Below are 24,735 nucleotides of genomic sequence, written 5' to 3' on the forward strand. Positions count from 1 at the left end.
ATACACTCTGACTCCTGTTTGCCACATCTTCAATTTAAACCTAGAAAACGGTGTGTTCCCTCAGACATGGAGGGAGTCAAAGGTCATTCCACTGCCCAAGAATAGCAGAGCATCCTTTAATGGTTCAAACAGCCGACCAATCAGCCTGTTACAAGATGTATATGGCTCAACGTTGAGGAGAGATTGACTGCATCGCTATTGGTGTTTGTGCGAGGTGTTGATGTGTTGAAGGTACCAAACTGTCTGTTCAAGCAGTTGGGCACACAGTTCAGACACTCATCGGTATAACACAAGACATGCAACCAGAGGTCTCTTCACAGTCCCCAGGTCCAGAACAGAGGCTGGGAAACGCACTGTATTGAATAGAACCATGACTACATGGAACTCTCTGCCACTCCAGGTAACTCAAGCAAGCAATATAACCAGTTTAAAAAAAAACATAAAATAACACCTTACTGTCCAAAGGTGACTGTGAAGAGACACTGCCATTTTATATATCTTGTTTTTGTAATTTCCACTGTACTATTTATTAGATCTAGACATTGTGTGTATGTACTGATTATGGAGGCTATGTGTGACATTTTAAATGTATCTATTTCAGTCTTTGACTAATAAGGTTATGTATTATGTAAGGTCCCGTGTGGCTCAGTTGGTAGAGCATACTGGTCCAGTATGGAAAATAAATTGTATGAAATGTATGCAATTCACTACTGTAAGTCACTCTGGATAAGAGCGTCTGCTAAATGACTAAAATGTAAAAATGTAAATGTATTAGGTCATGTTTCGTGTGGACCCCAGGAAGAGTAGCTGATGCTTTTGCAGCGGCTATTTGAGGTCCTAATAAAAAAAGACCAATGTCCGTTGTTATTCTCGCGATATCTGTCAGCGAGAGTACAGGGGAGTAAATATTCTCCATTTATTTTGCAATGAGGGAAGGCCTGCACTGCCTGAACATTCAAACTAGTTAAATACTTTTACAGTCAACAAATACTATTTCCCCCTCCTTTGTATTGCAAAGAATTTCAACAACAACAAAAAAGCAAGAAACACAGTCAAGACAATATAGCCAGCTACAACAAGTCGTCGGGCCTTTGTGTTGAGTTAGTCTTGCAGGTTTGAGAGAGAAGGCGGTAACTAACAGCTAATGTTAGCTTGGACATAACAGTATCTCGTCGTTAAGATACGGAGCCGTTACCGACGGACAATTAACTCTGGCTACTGAACGGAAGACAAGTTGACCGGTGTCTCAAAAAAAAAAAATGATAATTGAAAACTTAGATTCATTGAAAACGTGGCTTTTCAAAACACTCGAACCCATGTAAGTAGCCATATAAGCTAACTCGGATGGCTAACGTTAGCAACATTAGTTTGCAACAACATGACTGAAGACGACGAGGCTAGCATCGTTGGATGCTAACTGACTAGCTAGTTAAATAATGTTTCTATCGTGTGGCTAGATATTTCAAAGAAAATAGCAGTTTATAGTTGATTAAATTTGTTATCCTTGTAATCGATTGGTTTTCTTGGTATGGTAAGCATATAATTGTAGCTAGTTTGTTGTTGTATAGTTAGAGTTGGCTGGTTAAACTGTGTAGTTTTGTGTTGACACTTTTTTCCCTGTCTAGTTGTGATGCAGATCCTTCTGCCCTCGCTAAATACGTCGTTGCCTTGGTGAAGAAAGACAAAAGTGAGACTGAACTCAAAGCCCTGTGTATCGACCAGTTGGATGTATTTCTACAGAAAGGTAACGTTACTTAAAACACTTTTTGTTATAGTTGTGACAACAAGTGGTGGTGATGGTGTCTCAAGTCAAGAAAAGCAGAGGTACTTTTGACTGACTGTGATTGAGGATGCATCCTATTGTCTTTTATAGTGCATTACTTTGGTTAAAAGTAGTGCGCTATATTGGTAATAGTGTTCCATTTGGAACACTACACAGTGACTGATAATCGTTAGTTACCTAATATGAAATGTGTCGGTGTCAGCCCACTAGTCATGCCCTTGTCCTCCTCCCCTCATCAACCACCCCTCGTTCCCTCTCCTGTCTTCTCCCAGAGACGCAGACCTTTGTCGATAGACTGTTTGAAGCTGTCAACTCCAAAAGCTACCTACCTCATCAGCAGGACCATCAGCCAGCGTCCGCGGCCAAAACGGAGGTACACCTGACCAGGACGAACAAAGACGACCAGAGGAAAGATGAGGTGACTGGCTAAGTCATGTTTTAAAGGCACCAACACTTAAAGGGCATGTTTACTTTAACAGTGGTGCTACAGGAAACAGCTGTGGAAGAGTTTAGTGCCTTCAGAGATCCTTACCTTCCTTTCCTTACTTCCTTTCCTTCCTTACCTTCCGTTCCTTCCTTTCCTACCTTCCGTTCCTTCCTTTCCTACCTTACCTTACCTTCCTTCCTTACCTTCCTTCCTTACCTTCCTTCCTTCCTTATATAGAAAGCTGTGGTAGAGTTTAGTGCCTCCACATAACTGGCACCACAGTCTGACAGTAGAGATCTGTTGTCCAATAGTATTCTTTGTAAACAGGAAGTGGGATATTTGTACATTTACACTTGTGTTTTCCAGCCAAGTCGTGAGGAGGACCGGGACAAGAAGTTCTCCAGGAGAGTCAACTACAGCCCCCCGTCCAGCTCCCGCTACAGCAGAGACGGCAGGTCAGTGTGAGCTACAGCAAAGACGGCAGGTCAGTGTGAACTACAGCAGAGACGGCAGGTCAGTGTGAACTACAGCAGGTCAGTGTGAACTACAGCCCCCCGGCTATATATAGTGTTATTTAGGGTTATTTAGGCTATAGGGTTATTTAGGCTATAGGGTTATTTAGGCTATAGGGTTAGATAGGCTAATATAGGCTATAAGGTTGTCATGTCTTTGGGGTACCATTAAACTGAAGACATGTTTATCAATTAACTCCCTGTAATTATTATCACGCGATTAAACTGATTAATCGTTTAATTGTAATTAACCAGGAGATCGGGGCACCAAGGAAAATATTCAGATTACAAAGTTATAATTTTCTTAATATAACTTTCCTATATTATAACATTATATATTCTATTATAGTATAGGCCGATTATCTTCTAATTTCAATGGTGTATTTTACCTCTAGTCCAGTCTCATTCCAAACGTCGTAAATTGTTGTATCTGCACGAACCCAGTCTTTACTAAGAGTCATCCATACATCAATTGTCTTAAAATCATTTATTTACTAAACTAATTAATTCACAGAAAGTATACAAACAGTAATTATCATCACAAAGAATTGGTAGAGTAATGTGCCCTAGTGGCTAACAGGCATGGCTGGTGTCTTGTTGAAGAATGGGTCATAAAGGGCAGCTGAGAAGTTACACAGAGTTCATTAATATTAACAATTGAACGCTCAGTCATTCGGGAACAATTGCAATCAATATATATTTACGCTCAGTGTGTCGTCGGGATCCTTGTTGGAGCGTCGTTCGGTTGGAGAGTTTTGTCCGTGTTTTCTCTCTCTCTCTCTCTCGCTCTCTCGCTCTCTGGATCTTTCAAAGCGACATTCATTAATGTCGTCATAGAATGGATGTTTCGTTGGTCTTCGCGTTCAATGATATAATTTACTTAGCTGCAGACTAATAATTAATATCAAAGACTTGTTCTTATTCTGTCAGTATCAATAGTCTAAAAGTTAATCACGTGGTATAGTTTACTTTCAGTAGAGTACTTGGATGGTCAAACCTATTGGCCAACTCGCAATGGAGTGGAGGCCGGGTCTGTTAGACTAGTAAGTCATTTTTTTTTTTATAGTGAACATAGAACAGGCGTGTCAAATTACGCCTGGTCCTGTCTGTGTCCCTGGGGGCGTGCCGATGACTGAGTTAGACTTGGTACAGAAATACAATTCTATCACATTAACATCAGTACATAGCATCTCAATGTATTACAAAAGCTTTATCCTTATTAATGCATTCTATACAACCATGTGAATGCAAGTCTCAAGGCTGAGGCTATTATATAAACCGTTTTATGGTAATATGGCTATATTGTCTCTTCTGAGTATCACAAAATTGTACCAAGCGGACCAGTTCGTAGCTGGATTCTTCAACAATCTTTCATACCTTCTCCAGAACACAAATGTCGCTTGGCTCCCCAATTCTGTGAGTTGGAAGAATTTCCTGTGTCTCTCTATGGGCCATGTGGCAAGAGATTCTCCTCTTAGAGTTTTTACAACCCTTTCACACAGGGCCTGGGTGGGGGAAGGTAGGTTGGGGGATGGTGCAAGGGGGGAGGGGGTCAACTGTCCTCCCTGTACTCAAAGAGGCCAACGTCATGACAGGGTTATATAGGCTATAGGGTTATATAGGCTATAGGGTTATATAGGCTATAGGGTTAGGCTATAGGGTTATATAGGCTATAGGGTTATATAGGCTATAGGGTTATATAGGCTATAGGGTTATATAGGCTGTAGGGTTATATAGGCTGTAGGGTTATATAGGCTGTAGGGTTATATAGGCTGTAGGCTTATATAGGCTGTAGGCTTATATAGGCTGTAGGGTTATATAGGCTATAGGGTTATATAGGCTATAGGGTTATATAGGGTTATATAGGCTATAGGGTTATATAGGAATATTTAGGCTATAGGGTTATTTAGGCTATAGGGTTATATAGGGTTATATAGGCTATAGGGTTATATAGGCTATAGGGTTATATAGGCTATAGGGTTATATAGGGATATTTAGGCTATAGGGTTATTTAGGCTATAGGGTTATATAGGGTTATTTAGGCTATAGGGTTATTTAGGCTATAGGGTTATTTAGGCTATAGGGTTATTTAGGCTATTGGGTTATATATTGTTATTTAGGCTATTGGGTTATATAGGGTTATTTAGGCTAGGGTTATATAGGGTTATTTAGGCTATAGGGTTATATAGGGTTAGATAGGCTATAGGGTTATATAGGCTATAGGGTTAGGCTATAGGGTTAAATAGGCTATAGGGTTATATAGGCTATAGGGTTAGGCTATAGGGTTATTTAGGCTATAGGGTTATATAGGGTTATTTAGGCTATAGGGTTATTTAGGCTATAGGGTTATTTAGGCTATAGGGTTATTTAGGCTATAGGGTTATTTAGGCTATAGGGTTATTTAGGCGCTATAGGGTTATTTAGGCGCTATAGGGTTATATAGGCTATAGGGTTATATAGGCTATAGGGTTAGGCTATAGGGTTATATAGGGTATAGGGTTATTTAGGCTATAGGGTTATATAGGGTTATTTAGGCTATAGGGTTATATAGGGTTATTTAGGCTATAGGGTTATATAGGGTTATTTAGGCTATAGGGTTATTTAGGCTATAGGGTTATATAGGGTTATTTAGGCTATAGGGTTAGATAGGGTTAGATAGGGTTAGATAGGGTTATTTAGGCTATAGGGATATTTAGGCTATAGGGTTATATAGGGATATTTAGGCTATAGGGTTAGATAGGCTATAGGGTTATATAGGGTTAGATAGGCTATAGGGTTAGATAGGCTATAGGGTTATATAGGGTTAGATAGGCTATAGGGTTAGATAGGGTTAGATAGGCTATAGGGTTAGATAGGCTATAGGGTTATTTAGGCTATAGGGTTATATAGGGTTATTTAGGCTATAGGGTTATATAGGGTTATTTAGGCTATAGGGTTATATAGGGTTATTTAGGCTATAGGGTTATTTAGGCTATAGGGTTAGGCTATAGGGTTATATAGGCTATAGGGTTATTTAGGCTATAGGGTTATATAGGGTTAGGCTATAGGGTTATATAGGCTATAGGGTTATTTAGGCTATAGGGTTATTTAGGCTATAGGGTTAGATAGGCTATAGGGTTATATAGGGTTATTTAGGCTATAGGGTTAGATAGGGTTATTTAGGCTATAGGGTTAGATAGGGTTATTTAGGCTATAGGGTTATTTAGGCTATAGGGTTAGATAGGGTTATTTAGGCTATAGGGTTATTTAGGCTATAGGGTGCTATTTGAGACTGATCCATACATGTTCCTACTACTGTTCACTGGGATGTTGGATAAGGGACTTTATTCTCCCCCTTCTTTCCCCCCTCCTCTTTCCCTCCTCTCTCTCTCTTCCTCCTCTCTCTCTCTCTCTTCCTCCTCTCTCTCTCTCTCTCTTCCTCCTCTCTCTTCCTCCTCTGTCTCTCTCTCTCTTCCTCCTCTTTCCCCCTCTTCCCTTTCTCTTTCATTTGTCAGACGAGGGGACGACCGTAAAAGGGACGACCGTACCAGGAAGCGAAACGATTACGACCGCATCCCCCCGAGACGGGACTCGTACCGGGACCGTTACAACCGGAGGAGGGGTCGTAGCCGCAGTAGGAGCAGGAGCAAGGACCGGGCCAGGGACCGGGAGAGAGACAGAGACCGCAGTAGTAGGAGTCACAGCAGGAGTCACTCCAAGAGCAGAGGTGAGAGGGGGGAGGGAGACAGCAGGAGCAGAGGGGGGAGGGGGGAGGGAGGGAGACAGCAGGAGCAGAGGTGAGAGGGGGGAGAGAGACAGTAGGAGCAGAGGTGAGAGGGGGGAGGGAGACAGCAGGAGCAGAGGTGAGAGGGGGGAGGGAAACAGCAGGAGCAGAGGGGGGAGGGGGACTGCAGGAGCAGAGGTGAGGTGAGAGGGGGGAGGGAGACAGAGACAGCAGGAGCAGAGGGGGGAGGGAGACAGCAGGAGCAGAGGTGAGAGGGGGGAGGGAGACAGCAGGAGCAGAGGTGAGAGGGGGGAGGGAGACAGAACAACTGGTTGTGTGCAGGTTTATGTTCCTGCGCTGCACACCTGATTTAAATAATCAAGGTTTAGACATAAGACTGTGATTGGTTGATTATTTTGGAAGCATGCACATCCAGCACCTCTACACCTGCTCTAGATATCATACCTGCTTCCTGCCGCTATCCTTCTGATCACAGAGCGGGATGCTGGGAAGTCAAAGTATGAGCCCGACCGAGGAGACCGGGGGACGGAGGTTGGAGCTGGTGAAGGCCTTCTGCCGATCCCCACGGCAACCACCACGTTCCCCGTGCCGACCCTCAGCAGCACCATCACGGTGATCGCCCCTCAGGGTAACCACAGCAACAGCATCACCTCGGTGACGGACAGCTGGTCGGATTTCCCCCTGGATCACTCACTGGACCGGCCCCTTCCGCCACCGCCCTTCAACCGTGGTCCACCCCCTCAGCAAAGGAAACGCTGCCGGGACTACGACGGTAAGCAGGAAGGAAGTTGAAATGCCTGAGATGTTTTTTGTTGTTGTTTTTACACCGAGACTGTCTGTATATTATTGATGTGTTGTCTTCCAGAGAAGGACTTCTGTATGTATGGAGATATAACAGATGGTATCTAACTGTCCTCTAAGCCGTGTTACTATATAGTATTGATGTGTTGTCTTCCAGAGAAGGACTTCTGTATGTATGGAGATATAACAAATGGTATTGTTTCTGTGTTTAGTCTTAACTATCCTCTATCTGTTTAATATACAGTCCCAGTCCAAAGTTTGGACACACCTAGTCATTCAAGGGTTTTTCTTTATTTTTACTAATTTCTACATTGTAGAATAATAGTGAAGACACCAAAACTATGAAATAACACATATGGAATCATGTAGTAACCAAAAAAGTGTTAAACAAATCAACATATTTGAGATTCTTCAAAGTAGCCAACCTTTGCCTTGGTGACAGCTTTGCACACTCTTGGCATTCTCTCAACCAGCTCCACCTGGAATGCTTTTCCAATAGTCTTGAAGGAGTTCCCACATATGCTGAGCACTTGTTGACTGCTTTTCCTTCACTCTGTGGTCCAACTCATCCCAAAACATCTCAATGGGATTGTGGAGGCCAGGTCATTTGATGCAGCACTTCATCACTCTCCTTCTTGGTCAAATAGCCCTTACACAGCCTGGAGGTGTGTTGGGTCATTGTCCTGTTGAAAAACAAATGATAGTCCCACTAAGCCCAAACCAGATGGGATGGCGTATCGCTGCAGAATGCTGTGGTAGCCATGCTGGTTAAGTGTGCCTTGAATTCTAAATAAATCACAGTGTCACCAGCAAAGCACCCCCACGCCATCACACCTCCTCCTCCTCCATGCTTCACGGTGGGAACCACACATGTGGAGATCATCCGCTCACCTACTCTGCGTCTCACAAAGACATGGCGGTTGGAAACAAAAATGTCAAATTTGGGCTCATCAGACCAAAGGACAGATTTCCACCGGTCTAATGTCCATTGCTCGTGTTTCTTGGCCCAAGCAAGTCTCTTCTTCTTATTGGTGTCCTTTAGTAGTGTTTTCTTTGCAGAAAATCGACCATGAAGGCCTGATTCACACAGTCTCCTCTGAACAGTTGATGTTGAGATGTCTGTTACTTGAACTCTGTGAAGCATTTATTTGGGCTGTAATTTCTGAGGCTGTTAACTAATGAACTTATCCTCTGCAGCAGAGGGAACTCTGGGTCTTTCCTTTCCTGTGGCGGTCCTCATGAGAGCCAGTTTCATCACAGCGCTTGATGGTTTTTGTCACTGCACTTGAAGAAACATTCAAAGTTCTTGAAATGTTCCGGATTGACTAACCTTCATGTCTTAAAGTAATGATGGAGTGTTGTTTCTCTTTGCTTATTTGAGCTGTTCTTGCCATGATATGGACTTTGGTCTTTTACCAAATAGGGCTAACTTCTGTATACCACCCCCTACCTTGTCACAACACAACTGATTGGTTCAAATGCATTAAGAAGGAAAGAAATTCCAGAAAGGCACACCTGTTAATTGAAATGCATTCCAGGTGACTAACTCATGAAGCTGGTTGAGAGAATGCCAAGAGTGTGCAAAACTGTCATCAAGGCAAAGAGAGGCTACCTTGAAGAATCTCAAATATAAAATATATTTTGATTTGTTTAACACTTTTTTGGTTACTACATGATTCCATATGTGTTATTTCATAGTTGATGTCTTCACTAGAAAATAGTAAAAAATAAAGAAAAATCCTTGAATGAGTAGGTGTGTCTAAACGTTTGACAGGTCCTGTATATTATTAATGTGTTGTCTTCCAGAGAAGGGTTTCTGTATGCGCGGAGACATTTGCCCGTTCGACCACGGTATCGATCCGGTGGTGGTGGAGGACGTTAATCTACCCAACATGTTCCAAGCCCCTCCCCCTATCCCGGGGGTCGCCCAGCCCCCTCCCGGCCTACCGCCCCCTCCAGGACCTCCCCCTCTCATGACCCCACCGCCCGTCAACCTCCGTCCCCCGGTGCCCCTGCCAGGCAGCCTGCCACCAGGTAGGAACTCAGTGGTCATAACGAGTCCGTGGCTTTAAGACACATTTGTTGGCATTCCAAATGGAACCCTCTTCCCTATTGGCTGCACATCTTTTAACCATAACCAATCGGGTGTTTGCCTTCGTTTTTAAAGATCTCCCTAAAGACTATAACTCACTAGAGTAGTAGATAATGGAACCCTCTTCCCTATTGGCTGCACTTCTTTTAACCATAAGAAATCGGGTGTTTGCCTTCCTTTTTAAAGATCTCTCTAGAGACTATAATTCACTAGAGTGGTTGATGTCAGACTTGCATCGTTCTAGAACGTTGTGATAATGGCAGCCATCTTGGTCAGGAATCATTCTAGTGTTGTTTTTAATGTAATTCTGTGCCCCCCAGGTCCCCTTCTCCAGGCTCCAGGGATGGATGCTCCTCCTAATTCCATCACCAGCTCTGTTCCCACTATTGTAACCACAGGGACACGACCCTCCATTCCCCAGCCCCCACCTCCTCTCTTCTCACCAGGTAGGGATGAGACGGAGGGGTGTGTGTGTGTGTGTGTGTATGAGTTGACAACCAGTGTCAAATCCTAGGTGCAATCTCCTGCCGTTGTGCCCTTGAGCAAAGCATTTAGTCCTCTTAACAACTGTACAATGTGTCCTTCAGTTATCGACTAGCTCCAACCTCTGTATCCGTGTGTCTTTCAGAGGGGAAGGTGAAAGGTTTTGTCTGTGTTAAGTCTGTGTTGTCGTCTCTCTCTTTCCCAGACCAGTATGATTCTGACATGTATAACCCTGAAGCTCCCAGCCTCACCAACACCTCCAGACCTGTATATCGCCACAGAGTCAACGCCCAAAGACCCAACCTCATAGGACTGACTATGGGGGGGGACCTACCTCACAGAGACAGAGGTACACACCTGAACACAACCTGTCTACGTGTGGAATCAGAGGGAAAGGTGGGACAGCAATGGGATGTTAGATTAGTTACTTAGAGGGGGCGGGAGGTTCTCTAACCTGACTGGTCAAGGCCTCGTCTGATCTCGTCGGTCCAGTCACATCGCTGTTTAATGAATTCCCAGATCAGATGCCCAACAGCAACAGAATGAGGATCGTTCTGGACTCAGCCTCCAGGAATAGATCTGCTGTCTCACACCACGGAGCGATGCCCCTCAAGAAACCCTGGGCCGACAAGTAAGAACACACACACACACCTAGGGCCGACAAGTAAGAACACACACACACACACACACACACCTCTAGGTCCGACAAGCAAGAACACACACACACCCTAATTCGACAAACAAGAACAAACACCTTGTATGAAGGCATGAGACATAGACCACAACAGGTAATATACCTGGGGGTTCATACAGAACATTAGAGAACCATCATTGACCACAACAGGTAATATACCTGGGGGTTCATACAGAACATTAGAGAACCGTCATAGACCACCACAACAGGTAATATACCTGGGGGTTCATACAGAACATTAGAGAACCGTCATAGACCACCACAACAGGTAATATACCTGGGGGTTCATACAGAACATTAGAGAACCGTCATAGACCACCACAACAGGTAATATACCTGGGGGTTCATACAGAACATTAGAGAACCATCATTGACCACAACAGGTAATATACCTGGGGGTTCATACAGAACATTAGAGAACCGTCATAGACCACCACAACAGGTAATATACCTGGGGGTTCATACAGAACATTAGAGAACCGTCATAGACCACCACAACAGGTAATATACCTGGGGGTTCATACAGAACATTAGAGAACCGTCATAGACCACCACAACAGGTAATATACCTGGGGGTTCATACAGAACATTAGAGAACCGTCATAGACCACCACAACAGGTAATATACCTGGGGGTTCATACAGAACATTAGAGAACCGTCATAGACCACCACAACAGGTAATATACCTGGGGGTTCATACAGAACATTAGAGAACCGTCATAGACCACAACAGTAGAAGGACAACAGTTTTAAGTCCCATTTTGATTTTCAGTTTGTATAACATGACAATCTTTTTACACAAATAACCTTGTGTAAACAACAAGCAGTACAGTAGCTGTTCCTTGTAAACAACAAGCAGTACAGGAGCTGTTCCTTGTAAACAACAAGCTGTTCCTTGTAAACAACAAGCTGTTCCTTGTAAACAACAAGCAGTACAGGAGCTGTTCCTTGTAAACAACAAGCAGTGCACGAGCTGTTCCTTGTAAACAACAAGCAGTGCAGGAGCTGTTCCTTGTAAACAACAAGCAGTGCAGGAGCTGTTCCTTGTAAACAACAAGCAGTGCAGGAGCTGTTCCTGTAATCTCCATGTGTTCTGTCAGACCCAACTTCAACCAGCAGAACCTCCAGGGTGGGTTCCACAACAAGAACCCTCAGAACCAGAACCAGAAGGCTCCGCTTGGGTCTAACACCAAGCTGGCGGTCCGACAGATCCCCCAGGGACTCAACAACATCTCCAAGCTTAACGAACACTTCAGCAAGTTTGGGACTATCGTCAACCTACAGGTTAGACTGATTGGCTAACGATACCTTTCTGCTTTAAGCTGTCATGTTTTTTTGGCACACTACTCCCTATCTAGTGCACTTCTTCTTAGTGAGTGAGGGTTAACATAACCCTATCTTCCTCCCTCCCCCTGCTCACCCTTCCTCCCGTCTTCCTTTCTCTCTCGCTCCCTTTGTCTCGCTCCCTTTGTCTCGCTCCCTTTGTCTCGCTCTCTTTGTCTCGCTCTCTTTGTCTCGCTCTCTTTGTCTCGCTCTCTCTCTCTCATGCTCGCTCTCATGCTCGCTCTCCTCTCTCGCTCTCTCGCTCTCATGCTCGCTCTCCTCTCTCGCTCTCTCGCTCATGCTCGCTCTCGCTGTCTGTCTCGCTCTCGCTGTCTGTCTCGCTCTCTCTCTCATGCTCGCTCTCGCTCTCGCTGTCTGTCTCTCTCGCTCATGCTCATGCTCGCTCTCGCTGTCTGTCTCTCTCTCTCGCTCTGTCTCGCTGTCTGTCTCTCTCTCTCCCCCCTCTAGGTAACCTATGGTAATGACCCGGAGGGGGCCCTGATCCAGTTTGACAGTCACGAGGAGGCTAAGCGTGCCCTGCAGAGTCCTGAAGCCGTTCTCAACAACCGCTTCATTAGAGTCCTCTGGCACTGTGATGGCGGGATGGGACCCCAGGGGATGGGACCGCAGGGACAGCAACACCATCAACCACAGTCACTCATGGTAAATCTACGTCCCAAATATGGCAGCCTATTCCCTTAAAAGTGCACTGCTTTTCTACCAGAGCCCTATGGACCCTGGTCAAAAGTGGTGCACTTGGATATAGGAAGCACCTTTCAGCCATTTTGCCCAATGGCCGTTCATTATTAGTGGCCTCAGATCCAGAGTTTTTCCTGCTGGTTCTGGGCGTACTGCAACACAGTTAGCCTTCTATGTTATGTTGTTTGCCCTAGTCTGTTGTCGTTGACCTAGCCTGTTGCCGTTGACCTAGCCTGTTGCCGTTGACCTAGCCTGTTGCCGTTGACCTAGCCTGTTGCCGTTGACCTAGCCTGTTGCCGTTGACCTAGCCTGTTGACCTTTGTTTTGTTTATTGTTGTTGTTGTTGTTGTTGTGAACCCCAGCAGGTGCAGCAGCCAGCCACTAGTCTGAAACAGTCAGTCAAAGACCGTCTGGGCCCTCTGCCTGCCGACAGCTCAGAGCCCAACCAAGACTCTAGTGTTGCCTCTCAGAATGCCTTTAAATCCAACCTATCAGTGAAGGAGAGGCTGGGCTTCGCTTCTAAACCAGGAAGTACCCCTAGTGGACCGGCAGGAAAGGTGAGAATAAAAGTTCACTCTATCAACAAATCTAAATATCATTTTTGACTTGAGTTTTCCTTTAAGTTGCCCTTCTACTGTAAGTCCCCAGTAATAACACTAGTAGTAGTAATAACATGGACCTCCTCTCCACCAGGTGTTCTCCTATATAAGTCCCCAGTAATAACATGGACCTCCTCTCCACCAGGTGTTCTCCTATATAAGTCCCCAGTAATAACACTAGTAGTAATAATAACATGGACCTCCTCTCCACCAGGTGTTCTCCACCTCTACGGGGCTGACTAAGACAGTGTACAACATGGCTGCTCTGAAAGCAGCTCAGAAGACCGCTCTGTTCGCTGGGGTCGCTGCTACAGAGGAGGCTATGAAGAATAAACAGGTGGGAGAGGAGGAGGGAGGAGAGGGTTGGAGGGAGGAGGAGGAGGAGGAGGGAGGGAGGGATGGATGGAGGAGAATGTGGGAGGGAGGAGGGATGGATGGATGGAGGAGAGGGAGAGAGGGAGGGATGGAGGAGGGAGGAGAGGGTGGGAGGGATAGATGGCGGAGGGAGGAGAGGGTGGGAGGGATGGATGGAGGAGAGGGAGGGAGGGATGGATGGAAGGGAGGGAGGGAGGGAGGAGAGGGTAGGAGGGAGGAGGAGAGGGTGGGAGAGAGGGATGGATGCATGGAAGGGAGCGAGGAGAGGGAGGGATGGAGGAGGAGGGAGGGATGGAGGAGAGGGTGGGAGGGAGGGATGGATGCAATGGTGGGAGGGAGGAGGAGAGGGATGGACTAAGGAGGAAGAGATGGATGGAGGAGGAGAAGGTGGGGGGCTGGAAGGGGGAAATAAGGGTTAGGGAAGAGGGGTTATGTTCTTTCATCTCTAATCCTGTAAGGAGACTTCTGGGAAAAGAGTCTGAACGTAACAGTTGGCTTCATGTAGCTTTTCTAGACGCTCAAAGCACTTTACCGTGGTTGTGGATGAGGTGAATTATCACTTTAATATTCCCCTGACAGGAAGCCCTGCGGCTCCAACAGGAAATGAGGAAAAAGAAGCAGGAAATCCTGGAGAAACACATCGAGACTCAGAAGGTGAGTTTTTTTCCCCTCATAGAGAATGATAGAGGTCTCTAGTGGCCAACAGGCTGGTTAAACATGGGCAGCACCATTTAAGGGCCTCCACCACGCTTCTGCCATTTTAAAGTAGTCAACGGCGTGGGGGTTTTCCCTATGGGTTGTAGCCCTGCCCATGCTGTCACAGACGCTGGAAATGGCACAAATATAAAGATGAGTCCTCTATCTATCTCTATGGTTTTACCTCACCATGACTCAATTAATCTGTCCTTGATTCCTCTCTCTCCTTTCCTTCTCAAAACCCATTGGAGAAGAAGGTCTGAGGTTGAGGAGATGAGGTGGCCGTGTAAAATGAATTCCTCTGGTCCCTAGAAGGTTGCTAGTATCATGGTTTTTCTCTCTCTCTCTCTCTCTTTTACTCCCGTGTTCCAGCTGTTGATCTGTAAACTGGAAAAGAACAAGACTATGAAGGCAGAAGACAAGGCAGTGATTATGACAACGTTGGGAACGCTCACCAAGAGTATTACCAAACTGCAGCAGGAGATTAAAGGGATTTCTAACCCTTCAGGACTACGGGGGGCGCCCAAGAGCAAGTCTCAGGTGTGTGTGTGTATATATATATATATATATATACTATAACTCAATCATCGTGATTTATTTAAACACTAAAGTGTAATTTAATAACCAATAACAAAGCCAACTTTCTGAAGTGGCAACAACGGCAGGGGAATGGGACTGTCTCTGTGTCGGGGCTCAACATCCAGGGGAGGTTTGGGGGAACCCTCTGTGCCAGTCCATCATCCCCGTCTTGGACCAGTGTAAAAATATATATATATATATTGTGAATGATGCTTTTTTAAATCTAGGCTATATAATTGATTTACATTTTTTATGTATTCCTGAAGCTGTTCGTTATATCGTTTATTTATTATGTGTGCTGCACACAGCCTATGGACATAGGCTGCTCTGGATCCTGGTTATGACAGGTAGGCATAGGCTGCTCTGGATCCTGGTTATGACAGGTAGGCATAGGCTGCTCTGGATCCTGGTTATGACAGGTAGGCATAGGCTGCTCTGGATCCTGGTTATGACAGGTAGGCTGCTCTGGATCCTGGTTATGACAGGTAGGCTGCTCTGGATCCTGGTTATGACAGGTAGGCTGCTCTGGATCCTGGTTATGACAGGTAGGCTGCTCTGGGTCCTGGTTAGGACAGGTAGGCTGCTCTGGGTCCTGGTTAGGACAGGCATAGGCTGCTCTGGGTCCTGGTTATGACGGAAATGTAATAAGCACACAGAAAATATGCCAAGCCATTTAGAAGAGGAGTCTGAAATGTTTTCTCCTGTCTGTCTCTCTGTCTGTCTCTCTGTCTCTGTCTGTCTGTAGGCTCAGAAGGAGTTGCTGGACACAGAACTGGACCTCTACAAGAAGACCCAGTCTGGAGAAGATACCGTTCAACTGAAGATCAGATACACACAACTACAGTTAGAGGTACGAGGTTCAACTGGAGATCAGATAGATACAACTACAGTTAGAGGTAGAGGGTTCAACTGGAGATCAGATACAACTACAGTTAGAGGTTCAACTGGAGATCAGATAGATACAACTACAGTTAGAGGTTCAACTGGAGATCAGATAGATACAACTACAGTTAGAGGTAGAGGGTTCAACTGGAGATCAGATACAACTACAGTTAGAGGTTCAACTGGAGATCAGATAGATACAACTACAGTTAGAGGTTCAACTGGAGATCAGATAGATACAACTACAGTTAGAGGTTCAACTGGAGATCAGATAGATACAACTACAGTTAGCCTCTCTGTCAACAGCCAGTGGAATCCCGTGGCGCGATATTCAAATACCTTAGAAATGCTATTACTTCAATTTCTCAAACGTATGACTATTTTACACCATTTGAAAGATAAGACTCTCCTTTATCTAACCACACTGTCCGATTTCAAAAAGGCTTTACAACGAAAGCAAAACATTAGATTATGTCAGCAGAGTACAACTACAGTTAGCCTCTCTGTCAACAGCCAGTGGAATCCCGTGGCGCGATATTCAAATACCTTAGAAATGCTATTACTTCAATTTCTCAAACGTATGACTATTTTACACCATTTGAAAGATAAGACTCTCCTTTATCTAACCACACTGTCCGATTTCAAAAAGGCTTTACAACGAAAGCAAAACATTAGATTATGTCTGCAGAGTACCCAGCCAGAAATAATTAGACACCCATTTTTCAAGCTAGCATATAATGTCACAAAAACCAAAACCACAGCTAAATGCAGCACTAACCTTTGATGATCTTCATCAGATGACACTCCTAGGACATTATGTTATACAATACATGCATGTTTTGTTCAATCAAGTTAATATTTATATCAAAAACCAGCTTTTTACATTAGCATGTGACTAGCATTCCCACCGAACACTTCTGGTGAATTTACTAAATTACTCACGATAAACATTCACAAAAAACATAACAATTATTTTAAGAATTATAGATACAGAACTCCTTTATGCAATCGCGGTGTCCAATTTTAAAATAGCTTTTCGGTGAAACCACATTTTGCAATATTCTGAGTAGATAGCCCGGCCATCACAGGCTAGCTATTTTGACACCCACCAAGTTTGGTACTCACCAAACTCAGATTTACTATAAGAAAAATTGGATTACCTTTGCTGTTCTTCGTCAGAATGCACTCCCAGGACTTCTACTTCAACAACAAATGTTGGTTTGGTTCCAAATAATCCATAGTTATATCCAAATAGCGGCGTTTTGTTCGTGCGTTCAAGACACTATCCGAAGGGTAACGAAGGGTGATGCGCGTATCGTGACAAAAAAATTCAAAATATTCCATTACCGTACTTCGAAGCATGTCAAACGCTGTTTAAAATAAATTTTAATATAGCGATAATATTCCGACCGGGAGTCGTTGTTTTCGTTCAAAGACTGAGAAAGTAAAATTGACTTTTCACGTGCAGGCGCGCGCCCGTCTCATTGTTCTCAGATCGACCACTTACCAAATGCGATACTGCAGAGATCCTCTGTTTTGGAAAGAGATGACAAAGAAGGCCAAGAAATGGTCAGAGAGGGTGCTTCCTGTTTGGAATCTTCTCAGGTTTTGGCCTGCCATATGAGTTCTGTTATACTCACAGACACCATTCAAACAGTTTTAGAAACTTTAGGGTGTTTTCTATCCAAATCAAACAATTATATGCATATTCTAGTTACTGGGCAGGAGTAGTAACCAGATTAAATCGGGTACGTTTTTTATCTGGCCGTGCAAATACTGCCCCCTATCCCCAACAGGTTGGAGGTAGAGGGTTCAACTGGAGATCAGATAGATACAACTACAGTTAGAGGTAGAGGGTTCAACTGGAGATCAGATAGATACAACTACAGTTAGAGGTAGAGGGTTCAACTGGAGATCAGATAGATACAACTACAGTTAGAGGTAGAGGTTCAACTGGAGATCAGATCCGAGTTCTACCTCAAACTCTAGTTGTCTATCTGATTGATCAATTGATTTCTGATTTCTTGTATTCACCTTCAGTCACTTTAATGTGCTGTGTCCCTTTTTATATACTGTCTGTTGTGTCTCTGTTCAACCACCAGGGGATGCTGTCACTCTGTCAGATGTGTTTCTATAGATTGTCTCTTCTAGATTGCATTGTGTGTGTTGAGGTAACATTGATCATCCTGCCGTTGTCCCCTTCCTCTCTAGGCAGCTAAGAGGGGGATCCTGGCTCCAGGGCGGGGCAGAGGGGCCCATGCTAGAGGCCGTGGGGGCCCGAGGAGCAGGGGTAGGGGTAGGGGAGGCCGGGGTAGGGGTCTCCCTGTCCACTCTACAGTAGATCACAGACCTAGAGCCCTGGAGATCTCTGGCTTTACTGAGACTGACCTCCAGGATCTGCTGCCACACTTTGCTGTAAGTTGAACTTTTTTAACTAGTTTTAATGAAACCCGTCTGGTTTAAACTAGTTTTATTGAACCCCGTCTGGTTTTAAACTAGTTTTAATGAACCCCGTCTGGTTTTAAACTAGTTTTATTGAACCCCGTCTGGTTTTAAACTAGTTTTATTGAACCCCGTCTGGTTTTAAACTAGTTTTAATGAACCCCGTCTGGTTTTAAACTAGTTTTAATGAACCCCGTCTGGTTTTAAACTAGTTTTAATGAACCCCGTCTGGTTTTAAACTAGTTTTAATGAACCCCGTCTGGTTTTAAACTAGTTTTAATGAACCCCGTCTGGTTTTAAACTAGTTTTATTGAACCCCGTCTGGTTTTAAACTAGTTTTATTGAACCCCGTCTGGTTTTAAACTAGTTTCATTGAACCCCGTCTGGTTTTAAACTAGTTTTATTGAACCCCGTCTGGTTTTAAACTAGTTTTAATGAACCCCGTCTGGTTTAAACTTGTTTTTAATGAACCCTGTCTGGATTTAAACTAGTTTTAATGAACGCCGTCTGGATTTAAACTAGTTTTAATGAACCCCGTCTGGTTTAAAAATAGTTTTAATGAATCTCGTCTGGTTGTAAACTAGTTTTAATGAATCCTGTCTGGTTTTAAACTAGTTTTATTGAACTCCGTCTGGTTTTAAACTAGTTTAATGAATCCCGTCTGGTTTACACTAGTTTTTTAATGAACCCTATCCTGGTTTATATGAATTACATTTGGAATGTTTGTCGGAGGGCTTTATGTGATGTTTTTGTGAAAAATCAAAAATAGCTGTTGAATTGTTGAAACCAAAATGGTTGTCAGCAGTGCTCCGATATCTGTTTGCTTGGGTGAATGAGTTCAGACTCTAGGACTTAAGAGACCAACATGTTTTTACCTTACTCCATCTTTCATCTTACTCCGTCTTGTTGTTTTCCCCTTTCTCAAGCAATTTGGAGAGTTGGAGGACTGTCAGATCGATGAGACATCCTGTCTGGCTGTTATCACTTACAGGAGTAGACCAGAGGCTGAACAGGTAAAGGGTTAAACACCTTTCAACCTAGCGCTGCGACGCTGGACGTTTTGAACCCAGCGCTGCGACGCTGGACGTTTTGAACCCAGCGCTGCGACGCTGGACGTTTGAACCCAGCGCTGCGACGCTGGACGTTTGAACCCAGCGCTGCGACGCTGGACGTTTGAACCCAGCGCTGCGACGCTGGACGTTTGAACCCAGCGCTGCGACGCTGGACGGTCATTCTCCACCTTGTTCTCATATCTATTCCTCTTTCTCTCCCTTCCCTTCCTCTCCTCCTTTTCCCCGGTGTTCCCTCTCTCCATCCTTCTCCGTCCTGTAGGCGGCGCTACACGGTGTTCGTCTGAACAGCTGTGACCTGCGTCTGTCCTGGCACAAGCCTGCCGTCTCCCTGACCTCCCAGGAACCTGATGAACAGGAGCCAGATCATGACGAGGTGAAGGGGAATGATGTTTCGCCGGTTATGGACTACAAAATGTTGCTAATGGTTTCGGAAAGTATTTGCAGGATGAGTGTGTGTGTGTGAGCACAACGCTTCACAGCCAAGTCTTTCTCCAAGGCCACATGAATCCAATGAAAATGAGATGATGGGAGGAAGAAAAACATGTAAGGCGGTTTTGTCTCTTTATTAGCCTGAGGCCTCTTCCGCTGCTCTGTCGTTCGCTACGGTCTTCAGTCTGAGACTGCCGTCGTTGAGGTCTTTTGTGGTGACGAGGGACGAGGAGAAGTCGTACCGGACTTAAGTCATCAGTCCATATGAATCGTCTCTAAACGATCAGAGTATCAAAGCCAAATTAAGAATTTTCAAACCACAGCTTTATTCAACGTGTTGTTCTGGCTCTGTCCCAGCCCATTAGTTTCTGGACCAATCAGATTTCTGGACTAATGTGTTTGGCTTTCCAGTGAAGGCTTGTGGAGGTACTCTGTTTCAGACTCATCGAGGAGAAGAGGGTAGCATAACGGTTGAGAGCGTTTGATCAGTAAACCTAAAGGTTGCTGGTTCAAATCCCAGAGCCCGACTAAGGTGAAAAACCTCTGTGCCTTTTTGAGCAAGGCGCTTAACCCTAATTTCTCCTGTAAGTATCTCTGGATAAGAGTGTCTGCTAAATGACTCCAAATGTAAAGGAACTAATGTGCTGTGGGCGTAATGTTTGGCCAGATTAAGGAGTTTAGGAAAGCCAGAGATTATCTTTCTACCCTTTTTTTCCATTCATTTATAAAAGTGTTGTCTCGCCCTGTCTTGTCCCTTTTTTGTAGTTCCAGGAAGAGTCGCTGGTTGATGATGCGTTGCTCCAGGACGACGACGAGGAGGATGACGACAACGAACCCCGCCCCTGGCGCAGATGAAGACGGCCCTGATTGGACGAAAATGCTAACGCAACTTTATTTTAATTTTTTTGCTGTTTCTGATTGGCTTTTTTTTTTTTTTAACTACTAGACGCATTTCACAATAGGTCAGAACCTAAACAGTTAAGTCGTGGGAGATTCATGTAAATATAGTGTGTTTTTTCTTCCTGCTTTTTATTTGTAAAAGTAGTTTAACATGAAGATTGGTACAGTTTTTATTTTTTGCTTATTGGGTTGAAATGAAATGATACTAGATTACTTTAGGAAAAAAAACTGGTGTTGACTGATCAGATCAAATGATTGAGATAAAGAGCCGTTGTGTTGAACACTGCGATGTTTAACAGTGAGAACGGCAGAATGGTGAACTTACTAAATGAAATGAGAGTTTGACTGTGTGATAATAGGTTGCTTCTTGTGTAAATATTTTCTGTCTGGATTTTAATGATTTGTATGACAGCTTTGCTTCGGGATTCTTTCTTGGATTTATTTTTGAAATGTCAAAACAAAAAATAAAGACTTCAAATGGTCAAAAAAATAAAAAATCAGCTGCCAAAAAAAAAACCCTCCAGAAAAAAACCCTGCAGCTGCGATGGCATTGATGAAACAAAACCAGCTAAAAAAACATCCCACAAAAAGAGCTGACAAAATAAAGACCATTAAAAAAAAAAAAAAAAATGTTTCACAAAAAGAGCAAATTTCCATATGGTTTTCCATTTACCATAAAAAAAAAAATGGTAAAGCAAGAACTATTTTCCATGTCCACATTTGGTGAGGCTCGGTGTCAGAAAGACGGTATGGTATCTCCGTAACGGTAAGTTCTGTTTATCTTGATACCATAACTGTAAGCTGTGTAGTTATCTCTTGGTGTGGTATCTCCGTAATGGTAAGGTATGTTTCTCTTGGTATGGTATCTCAGTAATGGTAAGCTCTGTTTCTCTTAGTATGGTATCTCCGTAATGGTGAGCAGTGTGGTTATCTCTTGGTATGGTATCTCCGTAATGGTAAGGTATGTTTCTCTTGGTATGGTATCTCAGTTACTGTAAGCTGTGGCTATCTCTTCGTATGGTATCTCCGTAATGGTAAGTTCTGTTTATCTTGATACCATAACTGTAAGCTGTGTGGTTATCTCTTGGTATGGCATCTCTATAATGGTGAGCTGTGTGGTTATCTCTTGGTATGGTATCTCAGTAATGGTAAGTTCTGTTTCTCTTGGTATGGTATCTCCGTAATGGTAAGTTCTGTGTGGTTGTCTCTTGGTATGGTATCTCCGTAATGGTGAGCTGTGTGGTTATCTCTTGGTATGGTATCTCCGTTACTGTAAGCTGTGTGGTATCTCTATGTATGGTGTCTCTGTAATGATGAGCTGTGTGGTTATCTCTTGGTATGGTATCTCCGTAATGGTGAGCTGTGTGGTTATCTCTTGGTATGGTTATATAATGGTGAGCTGTGTGGTTATCTCTTGGTGACACAAGGTTACTTCGTCTGCTTTTCTAGGATAGCATCCCAAATGGCATCCTACTCCCTATATAGTGCACTACTTGGGAGTTTTTCCTAGCCACGTGCTTCTGCACCTGCATTGCTTGCTGTTTAGGGGGGTTTTAGGCTGGGTTTCTGTATAGCACTTTGAGATATCAGCTGATCTAAGAAGGGCTATATACATTGATTTGATTTGGGCTCTGGTCAAAAATAGGGCACAATATTAGGGAATAGGGTGCCGTTTGGGATGCACCCTATCCTCTGTCGACACTACTCAATCCTAATGTTAAATACGTCTCAGTAGTTTGACAGTCATGGTTCGCTTTAGGAGGTAATTTGCCTTTTTGTGTTTTCACATTTTGTCTCTTAGATCTGGGACCAGAGGACAACGGGACGTGATGTCTCTTTAGATCTGGGACCAGAGGACAACGGGACGTGATGTCTCTTTAGATCTGGGACCAGAGGACAACGGGACGTGATGTCTCTTTAGATCTGGGACCAGAGGACAACGGGACGTGATCGGCAGGCAGCACACTTCCTCTCCTGATTAACAATACATTTAGGATTTTACTTTTTGAAATGTTAATGATGTGATTTGTAATAAATTTGTAGTCAGTTGTGTGTGTATAAAACATGAATACATGTTTACTTTTGAATATCTTGGCCACTTCTCTGAGTAATGATGAGACCATTTTAATGGAGGTCCTGTAGCACTTATGATGTGTCTATATAACACGTTGTTGAGGCTGTACACCTGCCTGTCCTGCTGCCTGTACACCTGCCTGTCCTGGCACCTGTAGACCTGCCTGTCCTGGCACCTGTACGCCTGTCTGTCCTGGCACCTGTACACCTGCCTGTCCTGGCGCCTGTACACCTGCCTGTCCTGCTGCCTGTACACCTGCCTGTCCTGCTGCCTGTACACCTGCCTGTCCTGGCACCTGTACACCTGCCTGTCCTGGCGTCTGTACACCTGCCTGTCCTCCTGCCTGTCCTGGTGCCTGTCTTGGTGCCTGTACACCTGCCTGTCCTGGCGTCTACACCTGCCTGTCCTGCTGCCTGTCCTGGTGCCTGTACACCTGCCTGTCCTGACCCATCTACACACAATACCCCATAATGACAAAGTGAAAACATGTTTTTAGATTACATTTTATTTGTTGTATTACAGAAATACAGTAATATCTCATTTACATACGTTTTCACACCCCCTAGAGTCAATACTTTGTAGAAGCACCTTTGGCGCTGCTTCCAGCTGTGACTCTTTCTGGGTAAGATTCTACGAGCTTGTGGAACATTTGCCCATTCTATTATTTTCAAACCTTCTTCAAGCTTCGTCAAATTGGTTGTTGATCATTGCTTGACAACTATTTTCAGGTCTTGACATAGATTTTGAAGTAGATTTCGGTCAACAGTAACTCGGCCATTCAGGAACATTCACTGTCTTCTTGGTAAGTAACTCCTGTGTAGATGTGGCCTTCCTTGTGTTTCAGGTTTATTGTCCTGCTGAAAGGTGAATTCCTCTCCCAGTGTCTAGGTGGAAAGCAGACTGAACCAGGTTTCCTTCTAGGATTTTGCCTGTGCTTAGTTCCACTCAGTTTCTTTTCTTTATTATCCTGAAAAACTCCCCAGTCCTTAACGATTACAAGTGTATATATATATATATAACATGATGCAGCCACCACTATGCTTGAATATATGGAGAGTGGTACTTGGTAATGTGTTGTATTGGATTTACCCCAAATGTAAAACTTTGTATTCAGGAAAAAATAAAAAAAACTTTGCCACATTGTTTTGCAGTATTTAGTGCAGGTTTTGGAATATTTGTTATTCTGTACAGACTTCCTTCTTTTCCCTCTGTCATTTAGGTTAGTATTGTGGAGTAACTACAATGTTGTTGATCCATCCTCAGTTCTCCCCTATCACAGCCATTAAACTCTAACTGTTTAAGTCACCATTGGCATCATGGTGAAATCCCTGAGTTGTTTCCTTCCTCTCCGGCAACTGAGTTAGGAAGGACGCCTGTATCTTTGTAGTGACTGGGTGTATTGATACACCATCCAAAGTGTAATTAATAACTTCACTATGCTCAAAGGGATGATCAATGTCTGCATTTTTTTTTATTACCCATCTACCAACAGGTGTCCTTCGTTGTGAGGATTGGAAAACCTCCCTGGTCTTTGTGGTTGAATCTGTGTTTGAAATTCACTGCTGGACTGAAGGACCTTTACAATCATCTGTATGTGTGGCGGTACAGAGATGAGGTAGTCATTCAAAAATCATGTTAATTAAACACTTTTATTCAACACATACTGAGTCCATGAAACTTATTATGTGACTTGTTAAGCACGTTTCTACCCCTGAACTTATTTAGGCTTGCCGTAACAAAGGAGTTGAATACTTGACTCGACATTTCAGTTTTCATTTTATTATTTTTTTTTATTACATTTTTAAAAGAAACTGCTTATTTTATTTAACTTTTTATTTAAATAGGCAAGTCAATTAAGAACAAATTGTTATTTTACAATGACCGCCCAAACCCTTCCCTAACCCGGACGGCGCTGGGTCAATTGTGCTCCGCCCTATGGGACTCCCGATCACGGCCGGGAGTCATACAGCCTGTGATTGAACCTTGGGTCTGTAGTGACGCCTCTAGCACTGAGATGCAGTGCCTTGGACCGCTGCGCCACTTGGTAGCAAACATTAATAGGATATTGTCTGTAGGCCAGTGATCATTTTATATATATTTTTTTAAATCTACATTTTAATACATTTTGAATTCGGCTGTAACACCAC

General features: G+C 43.9%; 1 protein-coding gene across 2 annotated transcripts; it reads left to right on the forward strand.

Annotated features, from left to right (window-relative positions):
- The first annotated feature begins 893 nt into the window (after positions 1-893).
- Positions 894-24,249, forward strand: LOC106591877 (RNA-binding protein 26). Of its 2 annotated transcripts, none has more exons than XM_082970873.1 (21): positions 894-1,318; positions 1,626-1,744; positions 2,056-2,201; positions 2,577-2,723; positions 6,217-6,428; positions 6,922-7,218; positions 9,054-9,281; positions 9,660-9,785; positions 10,028-10,171; positions 10,342-10,453; positions 11,618-11,801; positions 12,309-12,503; positions 12,902-13,096; positions 13,353-13,475; positions 14,093-14,167; positions 14,582-14,749; positions 15,534-15,638; positions 17,882-18,085; positions 19,039-19,125; positions 19,445-19,558; positions 20,380-24,249. In XM_082970873.1, the coding sequence occupies exons 3-21, from the start codon at positions 2,197-2,199 to the stop codon at positions 20,467-20,469; spliced, it is 2,811 nt and encodes a 936-aa protein (XP_082826999.1). In that variant the 5' UTR covers positions 894-1,318; positions 1,626-1,744; positions 2,056-2,196; the 3' UTR covers positions 20,470-24,249. The 2 variants fall into 2 exon arrangements, with proteins under 2 accessions (XP_082826999.1, XP_045570165.1); XM_045714209.2 differs by having other exon boundaries at positions 2,577-2,665.
- Positions 24,250-24,735: the final 486 nt, after the last annotated feature.

The sequence above is a fragment of the Salmo salar genome, unplaced genomic scaffold (assembly GCF_965601325.2).
Source record: "Salmo salar unplaced genomic scaffold, fSalSal1 ptg000071l, whole genome shotgun sequence".
In the NCBI taxonomy this organism is placed as follows: Eukaryota; Metazoa; Chordata; class Actinopteri; order Salmoniformes; family Salmonidae; genus Salmo; species Salmo salar.

Bases quoted from the DNA above. Each gene is read 5' to 3' on its own strand.
- LOC106591877 (XM_045714209.2), top strand. From the start codon at position 1,260: ATGATAATTGAAAACTTAGATTCATTGAAAACGTGGCTTTTCAAAACA. The intron at 2,666-6,216 runs GTCAGTGTGAGC...TTCATTTGTCAG, and splicing joins CGCTACAGCAGAGACGGCAG to ACGAGGGGACGACCGTAAAA. The intron at 15,639-17,881 runs GTACGAGGTTCA...CTTCCTCTCTAG, and splicing joins ACACACAACTACAGTTAGAG to GCAGCTAAGAGGGGGATCCT.